The 16109-nt window shown below is 33.9% G+C and overlaps 1 protein-coding gene across 1 annotated transcript; it reads left to right on the forward strand.

Annotated features, from left to right (window-relative positions):
- Positions 1-434: 434 nt before the first annotated feature.
- Positions 435-13559, forward strand: LOC126266321 (cuticle protein 8-like). Its single transcript, XM_049970216.1, has 3 exons — positions 435-446; positions 503-883; positions 13380-13559. The coding sequence occupies exons 1-3, from the start codon at positions 435-437 to the stop codon at positions 13557-13559; spliced, it is 573 nt and encodes a 190-aa protein (XP_049826173.1).
- Positions 13560-16109: the final 2550 nt, after the last annotated feature.

Here is a 16109-nt window from a genome sequence, read left to right on the forward strand (position 1 = left end):
AGAAACTCGAAACTTTTATTTGAAGGACGACAATCGTAAACCATCTGATCGAATTCAATTGAAGTTGGATTTATCAGTCCAAAATTATCAGTATAATTAATTTTGAAAAACTTAGGCACATTTTAAAGTAGTAACATAAAAATGGACAATAATAAAAACTTATTCATAATACAATTACTAATTATTATTATGATGCAGAATATAATATATAATATTTCATTACGTATTAACCGTTTTAAGTAATTAAAATTCATAGTGTAAAAAATTAAATTGACCTTAAAATATTTGTTTTTAATTACAAATACAAATTTTAAATCTTTAGTGTATTGATTTATAATTACACTGCAATTACCAAACAATTAAGTGTCAACATTTTATGTATAAATGCTCAAACAAAAATTTAAGTTTCATAGTAGTTCTTAATCTCAACAATAATGGTTCTCAAGGTAAATGTGAACACAATTATTATATGCAAAATTTAAATTATATTATATATTTTCAGTTTTTAATTTTCGTTGCCTTGGCAGTCTTCGTCCAAGGATCAGTCTATGAAGGAGATCACATCCCTATCGCCTACTCACACCCTTACTTAGGACAACCACCCTATTATTCCAGAGTATCTTACAAACCCATCGTAGCTCCAGTCACCAAAACTGTGGTACAACCTGCTGTGGCCCACTACGACTTCGGATACGCCTTAAGCAATCCCTACGGCGACAACCATCAATCACGAGTGGAATCACGTCGTGGGGATATTGTTGCAGGAAGCTACTCCGTTTTGGACGCTGATGGTACCAAACGTATTGTTGACTACACGGCTACTCCGCAAGGCGGCTTTAAGGCCGTTGTCAGGAAAGAACCTGGTGTATTGCCACTAGCTGGAGTCAGTGCTTAAAAATGTTTATTGAATTAAATAATTTGTTGAAGAAAACTTTGTTTTATTTATATCAAATTTAATATGCCGATGCAAAAGTGTTAATAAATATATTATTATATATTATATATCAGAAAATATCTTTATTTATATAGTTTTTATTTTTAGCGGGGTTCATAAGTAAAGCAACCAAATCGTATATTCAATACAGAAGACTAAGAGAACCGTGGACAGGAAAATAAGTGGGTCGGTGAATACTGTAAAACGGAGACTGAAAGAAGCTGGCAGAAAATTAGCAAAGAAACCCTTCATTTCGGCAAAAAATAGAGTAACAAGGTTTGGCATGGACTCGCTGGTTAAGATAAACGGGATAATGGGTCGTTTCATTTTTAGTGCCTTCCTGGAAAATCATATGCTTCCATTGGGCCGAAGACAACATGAGTTTAAGATGGACCTTCCAGCACGATAACGATCCGAAACGCACGTCTAAATTAGTTAAAGTGTCTTGGCCAGCACCAAGCCCAGGCATCAATCCAATTGAAAACGTTTGGGATGAAATTCATCCGAAAATCCATGCAAAAAGACTGTCAAATTTGAATAAACTATGAAGGAGTTCAAAATCAAAGAAATACAGAAGGATTGTATTGAATAGCTACTGAAGTCAATGAAAAATGGAAGGCTAACTCTTAAGTAAGGTTGTTTTATTTTATAGTTGCTGTATTTTTGAAAGTACACTTTTATAAAGGCAAATGAAAATTTGTAAAGTTGCTCTACATATGAGCGACAGTGTACTTGTTATCATTAAATTTAATAGTTATAGTTTTTCAACAGCACGTTGAATGTTGTATAATAAATATCATATTTGAAAACAAATCTCAGCCTTTTTTCTATTGAAATTACAATTTTGCATCAGAAATGTACCTCATATTTAAACAAATAGTCAGATTCATTAATTTTTCTTTTGCAAATCTGCTAATGTACTAAATAAATCAAATAAAATGCACAAATATAATTTTACACACAAATAGTGTATAAATTTTTTATAATAGTTTGTCAATTAATAGAAAATTAATGACATAACATATATATTAGTTCGTAAAATTTCCATCATTCACATTCCATAACTGTACTTAATTAATAGATAATATTTAAATAGTTGGTTTGATAATTAATGTTTATGAGACTAATTTTTTCTTTACTGTTATTACTTTTTTAAATATCTATATAAATAGTATTATAAATTGTGTTATAATAAATTAAAAAGAAAAATGGTTCGTGCATAACTCCCATCTTGTTGATGACCCAGATTCAGAGATCACTGGGCGGTGATTTACAGGACTCGCACCTCCTCGGTTCCCCACGTGTGCCGGGCAAAGCTAATAATGTGTCAGACGCAAGGCGTCGGGCATCGAATGCATGACCGTCGCCGGTTATCTGTTACCGTCCCGTCGCCGGCACAAAGCCTCCACCGCCGACGCCGCCACCGAAACCGCGCATTATTAACCTGACAGCATCCATGCAGGTTGACAGTGACACGTCAACATCCCCGATGGTTGTCATTGCCGTTGCCTTGTACACGTCACTTCACGGTGCCATTGTCGCCCCATTGTTTCACTCGATTCTGCACATTCTCTCCAATGCTCTGTGCTAAAGCGTGTGTGTGTGTGTGTATGTCTGTCCGTGTGTGCGTTTGAGAACAACAACGGGGAAAATATGACTATGTACTCTCACGGATCACTCTCCGGGAGAGTGGAGCACGCACACGCCAATACTAACAATCAATTCGAGTGCTTATTTCCTTTGTTTCGGGGGTTATTGTGCTCTGAGATCGGGTGTTAAAGCGGTGCCCGTAATTTATAATCGGGACCATTCAAATAGCCCCGGTCAGCCTAAAATATTTTCATTTTTTTCAATATTAATATTGGTGCCTTGTGATCTCGTCAGTACTTTAAATCTTTGAGACCCAAGTCATACAATAATCACCATAAGACTTCACACTTAACTTTAATATTATACTTTACACCACAGAATAAAATATAAATTCTGGAAATAGAAATTGAAGTCAAATTTATACTGGATCTTCTGTGAAAATACAGTCGGCAATGATATCCAGGGTAAAATATGTGTAATTTTTACTTGATAACTCAAACTTCGACTTATGTCCAAATGGCATTGTCTGTCGGCAACAATTCTAAGACCAATTATCGATTGATTAGAATAATGCCAGAAACTCCTACAATGTAAGGTTTTTACATGACTACAATATCCTAGATTCTAAGGGTTTTTTTCAATTAAATGTCAATTCTTTCAATAGTAATGCTTATATACTTCTTGTAAAATAAACGCAACTTCCAGAACGTATATTTTATAAAATTTGATATACGACTAGGTACTTGAAATTGAAATAAGAAATGATTAAAATTTGAAGCTAATAGGAAAACAGTATTGTAGGTTTTTTGTTTTTTCTTTCTTCATTTCTTTAAGGTATTGCAAACAAGCGTTTTATTCAGTAATTTGTACTAAACGTTTAACAGGCCTACAGTTCGAAGAAGAAATAATTTTAGCCAATTAAAAGAGTTTGATAGAGGCAAGTTGGTAGTCTTGGAGTGAAGAGGGCAGAAGAAGTAGATCAAGAGGTTCCGGAACACGCAAAGCTACCACAGAACCACGAAACTATCATCTTATATTATTAGCCCTAAGGGACAGGATGAGTTCAATGCGGATGAATACTGATGAATTTTTGTGTCGATGAAGATAGGCCAATTGGTATTCGATCTGCTTACATCCGTCTTTTGTCGTACGGAGTTATCACCCTTTTTTGGTGTTACCCCTAACAGTAAATCATAGGCGCCAACGTAGTGACTGTATATATGGAACGTCAACCATGAGATGAGGAATTGAGCCACACGTGTTTAGTGATGAATCACGCTTTTACTTGGGCACGATGATCGTGCGTTAGTAAGACAGCGATGTGGAGAAAAACGTGATCCTCACTTTGCTGTGGAGAGGCATGTTCACAACACTATGGGTTTAATGGTATGGGGTGCTATTGCTTATGGTAGCAGGTCATCTTTAGGTTTCATTAGAGACAATATGACGACCCAGCCATATGTGAATGACGTTTTGGAACCTTATCTACTTCCCTACATATGAAGAGATGTCAGACTAATTTTTCAGCAAGATAATGTCCGAAATACATTAAACTTCCTAGAAGCCTTCCATGTAAATTTACTGTCTTAACCACCCAGATCTTCAGACCTTTCCCCAATCTAACATGTGTGGGATATGATGAGGCGAGGCTTAACGAATTTACAGCGCCCTCCACGAACTTTTTATGAACTAAGATGTCAGATACAGTTCGCCTAGGAAAAGATACCACAAGAAAATGTCAATAATCTCATTAGATCGATACTATGACTTATGCTTTAAAATTTTTGTTTCAGTTTTTAATTAATTATTTTGTAATAGGTAAATATTTTTCTAAAAAAAAATAGAATAAATTATATCTAGGTGTTGTCTTTTTTTACACGCAGTATATTTCGCTACTAGGCACGGTGTATGAAAATATTACTTTTTTCAAAATGAAAATATTTTATTTAATAACCCGCATTTTTCTTGAGGCAAATCATGGTTCGAATTTTTTTCTTTTCTCTGTCAAATTTTTTTTTTTAATTTACAAAAATTATAACTCAAAAATAGATTATAGTAAAATCTGTCGAATATTTTAATCGAAATATTCAACAAAGACAAATCAATTGAACACATGAACACACAAAACAAATAATATTAAAAATTTTAAGACTCATTCTTTAGGAAACTCAAGTAATTAAAAGTTTGATCAAACATTGAGATGCAGTTTGTGTCAGTGATAAACAGTCTTCATCTTATTCCCCATGTATAAAATAATAATAATAAAAAAATACACATACAATCTAATGAAGCTGTACAACAGCCCTCTGCCCTCGTTCATTCAATTACTGTTCTCAATTAGAGAGTTCACGTGGGATTTGTTTCGGTGAAATTAAAAAATCAAGAGAAACGTGATACATTTTCCTAAAATTTCTTTCATCACGAATAAAACCCCACTACCGGCTATATTAAAAATACATCGGGGTTACCTCTGCATTGAATCTGGACCGGGCATTATTCCTGGCTGAGGTAGCCGAGAATATCAAATTGCTCCTGGCAATTAAACACAAGAAAAACACTGACAGCAAAACAAAGTGCATGGATGATGCCCTCACGGCGTTTTTGTGTTAGTTTTTTTTATGTATATATATTCTTACTTGGAAGCACAATGCGTGGGAACACCTTCGACATTTCTGCGTGCCTCTATTTACAAACATTTTTCGCGTCAGTTAATGTGTTTGCGGATTCCTGCCAATAGGACAATGCGATTGGGGTGTTCCTTTTTTATGGTCGATTTCTTGCGTTAGATTTATTGATTATGAAATGCGAGAGTGATAGGTTGTTTTACAAGAACACCACAATCGGGAAATAATATTAAATTGTCCTTTTATAAATCATTCAATACATTTTTTCTTATTTTTTATTTACAAATTTGTTTACATTTGTTAAAATGGAAAAATCTCCCTTATTTCATTATTTTTAACCGATATGTTAAAAAATAAACAATAGAAAACTCTATGGACATTATGTGCGTACACTATAAAGCAGAGGTTATTATAATAGCAACTTTTTAAAATGTTAAATATTTTAGCCATAACTCATTTATTTAATGTGAAATGTGTTAAAATAATACTAATTTGCTATTGTTTTTTATACAGTATTATAAAAACTACTATATTCTTATTCTATGACATGTATTTTTCTGAATTGACCTGGACATAAATATAGAAACTTTAAATTTGAAAAGGATTTTTAATAATTAATTAATTTAACATTAACACGTTAATAATAATAACCTTTTTGTTTTATAATTTTGGTCCATCTCAGTAGTATAAACTTGACTATTTTCCAAATACACATTCTCGCTCATATGTAAAGCAACAAAGTAAAACACATAATCATGTTATTAAAGAACGATTCTTTTTAATTTAAATTAATTGTATAATTATTAAGTCTCTAAACATTTTGTACCCCTCTTTATATCCAGATATCTTTCTTTACATAGTTTTCATTTAACTTTTTATTTTGAGCAGGGTTCATAAGTATAGCAACCAAACCGTATATTCAATACAATTGATTTTATAATTTATTTATGTGTCCGATATCGTTCCTTAATCCAATTGAAAACCTTCGGGATGAAATTAATAGGCAAATCCATGCAAAAGACTGTCAAATTTGAATGAACTCTAGGAGGAACAAAATCAATGGAAAGAAATATCAAACGATTATATTGAAAAGCTAATGACCAATCAATGAAAAAAAGATATTTAGAAATCATCAAAAATAATGGATATGCTACTAAATGCAAAATATACGAAGGATAAATGTGCGTAAGTTTGCTTCATTTTATAGTTGCTCTTGTTGTTTTTTTTTTTCTCAAATATTAATAAATTCTTAACTAAACACACTAATAAACAATTATATTGTCGTATTATTGTTATCAAACATTCTACATAACTGACAATAATATGGATATTTAAAGGTAGACTTTTATCAAGACTAATGAAAATTTCTAAAGTTTCTCTACATATATGCAATAGGGTACAAGTCTACATTTCTTCAAGCTTCTTAAGTTGTTACGATGATTGTTATTCATTTAAATCTGTAAATTTTTGTCGAATTTGGTTATAAACGTGATTTTTTTATGTCAACATCGATCCTTTAATCTTTTAACCAATTCGTCACAATTCTGGATTTGTGTTTGGCTTCATTTTCATATTATTCATATCATTTTATCCTGTCTTCAATATATAGAAGCAATTTTTATCTAATATAAGAAGATTAGTCCATAGTATAATTGAATCTCCATCATATTTCGCTGTGAATATAACAAACTTTTTGTGTAGTTTTGTCGCTGTAGGATATTTAATATGAAGAGAACCATCAGTTTTCTATAAATTAAAGGTAGACTCGTTTCTAAAAACTACTCGGCAGCACTGTTGTGTGATTCTGTGAATGTTATCCTAAGCAAGTCAAAATTGAATTTTCATATTTTAGAAGAAATCAGATTTTTTCTTGTGGATCTGGAGTGAGATGAATCCTTTTCCACTAACCATCTTCTTACTGCTTTTCAACTAATTTCTGCAAGTCCCATTTCTTCCAGGTTGGCTTTAATTTCAGTTGACGATAAGATTGGATTTTTTTGTCGACATTCGAATTATCCAGTTATCGACTTTCTCTCAAGTTTTTTGAACTCGAACAAATTTTTTCGTAGCTACCACTTAATTAATTAGTTTGTCGATATTTTTCAGTAATAGAAGAAACGATTAGTCGTATACTCTTAGTCATCTCTTCTTGTTTCTGTCGGTCTTGGAAACGCTGAATTATAATTTTTCTTACAATTTTACTTAGACCAATGATTAAATAATCATAATAGGCAAAAGAGTAAATAATCAATTTAAATTCACAGAGAGCAGAGAAAAACTATAAAATAAAAAGTTGCTATAGTTCTGTCCATTGAAAAATAAAAAATAGAAGGAACATTATAAGTACTAGCATCCAATTCAAAAAGTACAGCACAAATTTTTAATATATTTTAATAAGTTGCTGTAATTATGGCCACTACTGTATGTAAGTACAGTCGTGAATATAGAATATTTACTGTAATATCATTCATCTTTAATGCCTGATTATAGCACTCTCTAAGCCTCAATCGGTTAATGTGTATTTAAAAGATCACTTAGCTCTGACAATCATGTATGTTACAATAAATGATGATTTTAACATGAGTGTAAAAATGGGTGAAATTAATTAAATCAATTAGAAAAAAATGAATTTAGCAACTTCCACATGGACACATACCAACACTTCTCAGTTAACTTTATGTGTAAAACTTATATCTATTTAGTATTTTGAAATAGTCTTTTCTTTACAAAATTTGAGTCCTTTTATCTAAAGGTGGTTTTAATAGTTAAATGACCATTAATTATTTATTGATTCAAATAGAAAAAGATTTAAAAAAATATTTAAAATCAATTTGATAAGAAAATATTTGGGAGCGGCAGCGGTTGTTTTGAACAATCAATAAATAATAAAGCCGAGATATCGCATTAACAGACCGGAAAAGGAACGTTAAAATGCAATTATATCGAAGCAAGTTTCCTCCCGAATCGAAATCTTTTATAAGTTTCTTTGAAAGTCGAGTGCGTATACCTTTTCAGTAGCAACAGAGGCCCGATATAGTGATCCCCATTGAGAAGCAAATAATAACACAATGGTCTAATGTTTTGTCGCAGCATGTGCTCAACCACCCACTGGTTTCCATTCATTGTTTAAACGGTCTAAAGCGTTTTTCAATCTGCCCATACAAATCACATAATGAAATGTAGTAACCTCGCGCAAAAACGCTCTCCTTTATTATCGCATTCAAATTGTGATATTTTATTGTTCCGCCACTATTGTACTCCCATTTTTCTAAAGTGATTAGTCGATTGTGCGAGGTTAAAAAACAATGTTCGATTGCCGCGGATGAAGTTCGGTCGCTACGGGGGTGATCGCTTACAGTAAAAAATACCCAGTGTTGCGCCAGAATCTCTTCAAAAACGACCGTTCGCCCCAATCCACCACCATCTGTGAAGTCAATTTCATTAAATGATACCGCCCCATAATTGTTCTGTTCTCTCGTATTTAACGGATAATTTCATTTTACACGCTAATTACCATAAAAATATTCAATAATTTATTGTTTTTTATTTACTGTTAGCTGAAATAAAGTAGCCACAATGATACAGGTATTAATATTTAAAATGTAAACAGTTCGTATATTTTTTTAGATATAGATGTATGTATAATCTTGTACGCATTATTTACACACCTTACAGTACATTCTAATAGACTCGTTTAATTCGCGAATAACATTGTTTATCGGCCGTCTTCACCATTTTGTGTCATGAACAACGATGCTCTTGGAAAACCTATTATACAAAGAAGACTTCTCAATCCAGATGTTGTTAGGGCCTTTTTACTTCTGCAGAGGTACGTGGCAAACTTCGGTGCAGAGAAACCATATACTGCTCGTCAGAGACTGATTACTCTTCGAGAATATCAACATTTGGTTCAAGAGCGAACAAAAACAGCTCATCAGTTAGGAAACCTTCACTTTATGACCATAGGGACACATTTATCTACTCCAGTCGTACGTAACAGACTTCATTAAGCAAATTTACATTCAAGACGTGCAGCTGTTGTTTCTAAATTAACTAAAGCACACGGGAGAATAAAAAGAAACTTTGCTAATGAACACATTAACTGGAACATGAACCAATGGAACAATTCTCTGTACAGATGAATCCAGGTTTTGTTTAAGATCAAATGATGCACGACAAAGAGTCTATAGACGCCGAGGAAAACAATATTTGAATACAACTGTAGCTGAAAGAATAGCTTTTGGAGAAGGATCTGTAATGGTATGGGCCACATACAGCTATACTTGCTCTTGGAAGACCTATTTTATAAGGAAGACATCTCAATTCAGTTGAATGTGTTAGGACTTTGTACTTCTGTAAAAAGGTTGCGGAATTGATGCAGAGAAATTGGTATCATTCATAAGAGACCATATACCGCTCGTCAGAGATTGACTCATCGAGAAGACCGAAATTTTGTTCAGATGTCACTTCAAGAGCGAACAAGAACAGTTCGCCAGTTAGGAAAACTTCTCTTTATGGCCATAGGGACACATTTATCTACTCAAACAGTACCTAACTGACTTCATGAGGCCAATTTATATTCAAGACGTGCGCTGTTCTTTCTGGATTAACTAGATCACACAGACGAATGAGAAGAAACTTCCCTAATGAACACATTAACTGGAACGTGAACCAACGGAGTCAGATTCTCTTTACAGATAAATCCAGGTTTTGTTTAAGATCAAATGACGCACGACAAGGAGTCCACTATATAAGAGTGGCTGAGAAAAGAGCTTTTGGAGGAGGATCTGAAATGGTATGGGACGGTACAACTTCAAATCGACGTACAGTCAGTCCTTCATGCCTTGGCGAACGATTTCCTGACGGGCAATACATTGACGATATTCTGCATTTCGTGTTGCCTTTCATGAATCAGTACGGACGAAATTTCACTTTACAACAAGATAATGCAAGACCACACACTGCCAGAGCTGTTAAAAATTTCTTTGAAGAGCATAATTTGGGAGTAGTGGAGTGACCAGCGAATAGTCTCGATGTGAATAACTTTCAAGAATTAGTTCAACAGCTTCAAAGAGAATAGATCAATGTACTCCAAGACTTGATCCGTCGGTTGATGGCCAAGATAATGTAGGAAATGAAATTGTTGTGATAAAAAGAATGAGAAGAATTTACTGCTAAACTGCCAAATTTCGAAATTTTTTATTTATATAAACTGTATATTGTATGGAAAATATATTTAAATAGTATCTGCATCCTGAAAAACAAATTTCTGATATTACCAAAAAGTCCGAACCATTCAAAATCATGTTCAGATCATTATATTGTATAACGAGAGTACATTTAATGAATATTTGATTGGAAATGGTCGAGTTTATCCATAGGCCAACATTTTAAAAAAATATTACATATTAATGTTAAATTTAATAAAACATATTTAATCAATCAAACCAGCAAATAACCTTCAAGAATTAGCTCAACAGCTTCAGAAAAAATGAAACAATATACCTCAAGACTTGATCCGCCGGTTGATAACATCAATGCCTCAACGTTGCGCAAAACTGCGAAGAAGTAGAGGAGGACATACCCACTATTAAATATTAAATATATATCTTCTCTATTCTATCTCGACATTTTATAATGTTACATTAATTTGAATATTAGTGCATATTTTCATTTTTGTTACGCTTCTCTACTATGTTTAAATTCTGTAAAATTAATTATTCACTTGTTTTTATACGGGTATTAGCTATAAATAATCAATATTTCATTTCGATATATTTATTAAATAAAAAGTTACAAGGTCATGCCTCTTTCATTGTGACTAGTTTAGAACGAACAGTGATTAAATAACAATTAAAGTTGTATTAGTTTTAGTTTTGACATAATACAGGTACTTCATTATCTATTAATGAATAGTGTTTGAAACTAGAAATATATAATGAAAATTTTAATCGACACACACCTATGCCACATAATTAAATGCTTATTGATTTTCAAATAACATCATTTCAGTTAAACGAATCCAATTCATCGGACACATAATAAAACACCGGACAAAACATACAAATGTTATCCGAACACAAAGGGTAAATCCCTGTGCATTTGAAGATCCATTCCAATTGAAAAGAACGAAAACATTTTTATAAAACCTATCCTTTAACTGTTAAACGAAAAAGACAACTTTAACACAAATCATTCGCGATGCCTTAAACCGTAACGGCATAGGGTGGAAAATCGTGCGCACGTCTGAAAACGCTTCTGGCCAGAATATGAGATTGTGCGGCCAGTGGAGGACCCTTAAGTGGGCAGAGCTCAAAAAGGAATTATCGTGAATAGGACGGATCCCGAAAACCTATACAAGTATCTCGTTATATTCCACATATATACGTGCAACTCTCTATACTGTGCCCTACTTGATAATTTTCAATGCGATGCCTTTAATATACTCAATTTCCGCGTGCATTGTACCCAAGTGAACGAACGCTCGCGATTTACATTCGCTTCGAGGATTAGAGCAAATGATGAATACATGCTCCCGTGCTTTTCCGCTTAATATTTTCAGTGTGACAGTTTTCGTTATTAGTAAATTTACTTACCTGACCTTTTCACACGCATTCATACATATATGATAATCATTTTGCGTCATATAGAATGGTTGACAGGTGGAATGAGGCGGCAAATATTGGATGATTATTGTCATCAGTCAGAGGACGGAACGACAACTGAAATTTTTCTATTATAGAACTTTAAATTTTAAATTTGAGATTAAATGTACTAGTCCAGAAAATCTTGTTTTTTACATTTCCTTTTGCAAGTCGAAACTAAATATTTTGGTACGAATTTATCTTACAGTTAGACTGAATGAGCCAATATTAATTTACTATTGTTGTTTTCTACAATGTTATAAAAACTAAAAAGACTACTACCACATATTCATTAGGGTGGACCAAAAAAATCGATTATTTTTTACTTCCGACTCTGAAAAATTGATCCTCCTCATCTCAGTTTTCCATTTTTTCTTCAGTTTCATGTGACAAAATCCATATTTAGTTAATTACTTAATCATACAGAAAATTTCTATTTACATTTTTGTATGAAATTGAACGATCTCGCTCAACAAAAAAGGTATCTTACAATTTTCTCATAACTCTTACCGTTTAGAAGATATCGGAGGTCCAAATTTGAAGAATTTAACAAAAATTTTACTTCTAAATTTTATAACTCGTAGACAGATAAATATTATAAAATGCGCAACATACATCTTTGTAGGAAATTGAACGCTCTATAAAAAAGGTCTCTTGTGGCTAATCGATTACTCAAACCATTTAGAAGATACAAAATGTTAATATAAATTTTCTGTACGAACAATATCGTGATATGGATTTGCCATATGGGACTAAAGAAAAAAAATTTTAAAGATCTCTGTGAACCAATTTATCAGTGTCGGAAGTTAAAAAAATAGTCGATTTTTTGTCCCACCCTAATATTCATATTCTATAAAATAGTACATATATTTTTCTAAATTGATGTCTACCTCAATATAACAATAAAAAGTTTTATTGATTAAATCTGTTTTATTAAATTTAACATTAACACTTTTTATAATATTTTTTATATTTTTGACATATGGATAGACTCCAATCAAATATTTAATAAATATACTTTCGTTATAGAATATAATGATCTGAACTTGATTTTGAATGGTTCGGATTTTTTGGTAATATCAGAAATTTGTTTTTCAAGATGCAGATACTATTTAAATATATTTTCCATAAAATATACAGTATATATATGATAGATTAGCGACTGTTAATCTGTCTTTTTAGTTTGATTAAAACACTAAATTCACAATAATACGCTTTATTACAACAAACGTAGTTTAACCCTCGACATCTAAAGCTTGACTGCCTGGTTCTTTCTTAAGAACTGCCCCGATTATTAAATGTAAACAAATACTTCAGATTTGCTTATGAAACAAAACTAGTCTAAATAGATGTGAGCACGTCGCATCGGTCCATCGGTGAAGGTGATGACGTAAGCTAACACGGCCTTCCTGACATGTGGGGCGTCCTCGCACCTTCCTCAGTTCTGCAAAGATTCACCTGACACCGGTAATCTGTAAACATTATAACAGCAGCAGTACAAGCTCAAAATATATTCGAAGAACTAAGTCTAAACCTTATTTCATTTAACAAAATAGACTGTTATGTGGCACAGTTAACAACCACTAGAAGCACAGAGGCGGCTCAACCATCAACAGGTCTGTTACACCCATGTCTCTCAAGTGCTATCAAAAGATACCATATTCTAGCCAGGAGCTCAGAGGCGGTTCAACCACTACCAGGTCTATTACCCGCTTGTCTCACAGACACAGAACACAACAATCTAAGCCTGCAGAGCAGGGACCTTAAAAATAGCCTGCCGAGCAGGGACCTTTAAACATAGCCTGCAAAGTAGGGACCTTAAACATAGCCTGCAAAGTAGGGACCTCAAACATAGCCTGCGACGCAGGGACCTTAAAAATAGCCTGCCGAGCAGGGACCTTAATCATAGCCTACTAAGCAGGGACCTTCACATATAGCCTGATACACAGGGACCTTAAACAGCCTACTAAGCAGGGACCTTTACACACATTCACACATCAATCTTATTAAATAAAACTATATCCATCATACCTTATAGAATTTCTGTATCTGGCCAGGTTCGTAACTGTTCATGCGCTGCTATTGTAGTTCTACCTCGGCTGCCAATCCTTCGGAGTGCGTACCTCTCATTAGGTAAACAATGCGTTACCTCAAAGGGTCCGTGATACTTTGGTTTCAATTTTCCTCCATTCGACAGCTGACTATTTTCAATAACAACTTTATCACCAACAGCGTATGGTATTGCCGGCACTCTTTTCTTATTAAAGTTTGTAATTGTTCTACTGGTTACTTCGCACACGCGACTGTGAGCTTGTTGTCTAAGTATTTCAGCGTCCACATCACTTGTCTGTATTGGCACACCATTTAACAGTTCGTTAGTTGCTCTCAGACGTCGATTTTCACCAAACATTAATATCCACGGCGCGAATCCTGTCGATTTGTTCACAGTTACATTAAAATCGTCCTCAATATCAGGTAGCACTTTTGTCCATTTATTTTCGTCTTTTTCATTCAACACAGCACGCATCGCATTAAACAAACTTCTCATAACGCGTTCCACTTGTCCATTACCTCTAGGAACTCCTGTTGCAATTAGGTGTAGCTCAACAGAGTTATCATTGAGAAATTCTCGAAATTTACTCGCTACAAATGCTGTTCCCCGATCAGCTATTATTCGTTTTGGTCGACCCAATTCCATAAATAATGCATCTAATGCCTTTATAGTACATTCGGCATTTTTTTGTCTAATAGGACAAAATCGCACAAATTTAGTAAAAGCGTCTATAACCACTAAAATTTGAGTGCATTTATTAGATTTGACCAAAGGTCCGGCATGGTCAATATGCCACGTATCCATTTTACTTGAAGGTTTCGTTTTCTGTTGACACAATCCACTCCGTTTTCCAGTAAAAGATTTACCCAACACACACGATCTACAATTTGCAACATATTTGCGTACTGTTTTACCCATGCGTGGCCATATTAAGTCCTCACGTAATTTCATTAACATTTTATCAGCACCAATATGAGACGAGTTATCATGATACAGTTTCATTATCTCTAGTCGAGCTGCTACAGGTACAAAACAACGTTCGCGACCATCATTTGAACATTGTAAAAACACTAAATTGTCTTTCACTATATATCCCGTCTCATGATGCGTTTTGTTTATTATTGTCTGACAAAACACATCCTCTGATTGATATTCACAAATTGTCTTTGGTTTGTTAGCAATAATTCGTGCTGCTAAAATTCGTTTTGTCGGAGATGCTGTATTTCGACTTAAATAGTCGACATGTGCCATTTTATGTCCTGGTCTATATTCTATATCAAAATTAAAGTCCTGCAATTTTATCCACCATCTTGCAACGCGGGGGTGTAGTTCCTTTTTGAGTGCTGTAGCCCTTACTGAATTACAGTCTGTATAGATTGTAAACTTTATACCATACAGATATGTGCGAAAATACTGAGTGGCTTCCACTATCGCTAGAGTTTCCAAATCATAAGAATGATATCGCGATTCACAATCAGTTGTACGCCTAGAGTAATACGCCACTGGATGAAGCACATTATTTAAGTCTTTTTGCATAAGTATGGCACCCAATCCAAGCGAACTCGCGTCTGTATGTAGTTCGGTAGTCAGTTCCGGATCAAAAATGTTCAAAATCGGATAAGAAGTCAATCGTTTCACTAAATCCAATCGCACATTTTCACATTCACTTGTCCACTCAAAAGTTTTTCCCTTACGTAACAGTGCAGATATCGGTGCTGTCAAAGTTGCAAAGTTTTTCACGAAACGTCTAAAGTATCCAGCCAGTCCTAATAATTGACGAACACCTTTTACATCTTTAGGAGCTGATGTTTGAGCGAGCGCGTCAACTTTTCGCGAACTAGGTTTTACCGTACCGTTTTCGATCACAACACCCAAATATTCCACAGATGTTTGGAAAAAGTTACATTTTTTTATGTTTAAAACAAATCCGGCCTTCGAAAGGGCGTCAATGACCTTTCTTAAGTTCTTAAGACCTTCTTGAATGGTTCGAGAGGGGCACAACACATCATCAACGTAAACAAACGCAATATCGTCTTTAAGTGGTCCAAGGGCTTTATCGATGGCACTTTGATAACACGATGGGGAGTTTATAAAACCAAACGGCATTCGATTGTACTCGTAAAGTCCATCTGGTGTCACAAAAGCAGTTATATGTTTTGAATTCTCTTCTATTTCAACTTGGTGAAATCCCGATTTCATATCAAGAGTACAAAAATATACAGCTTTGGCAAGGGCGTCAATCTGATCTTGTATCCGTGGTAGAG

The sequence above is a fragment of the Aethina tumida genome, chromosome 1 (assembly GCF_024364675.1).
Source record: "Aethina tumida isolate Nest 87 chromosome 1, icAetTumi1.1, whole genome shotgun sequence".
NCBI lineage: Eukaryota > Metazoa > Arthropoda > Insecta > Coleoptera > Nitidulidae > Aethina > Aethina tumida.

Bases quoted from the DNA above. Each gene is read 5' to 3' on its own strand.
- LOC126266321 (XM_049970216.1), top strand. The intron at 884-13,379 runs GTCAGTGCTTAA...AACAACCACTAG, and splicing joins GTGTATTGCCACTAGCTGGA to AAGCACAGAGGCGGCTCAAC.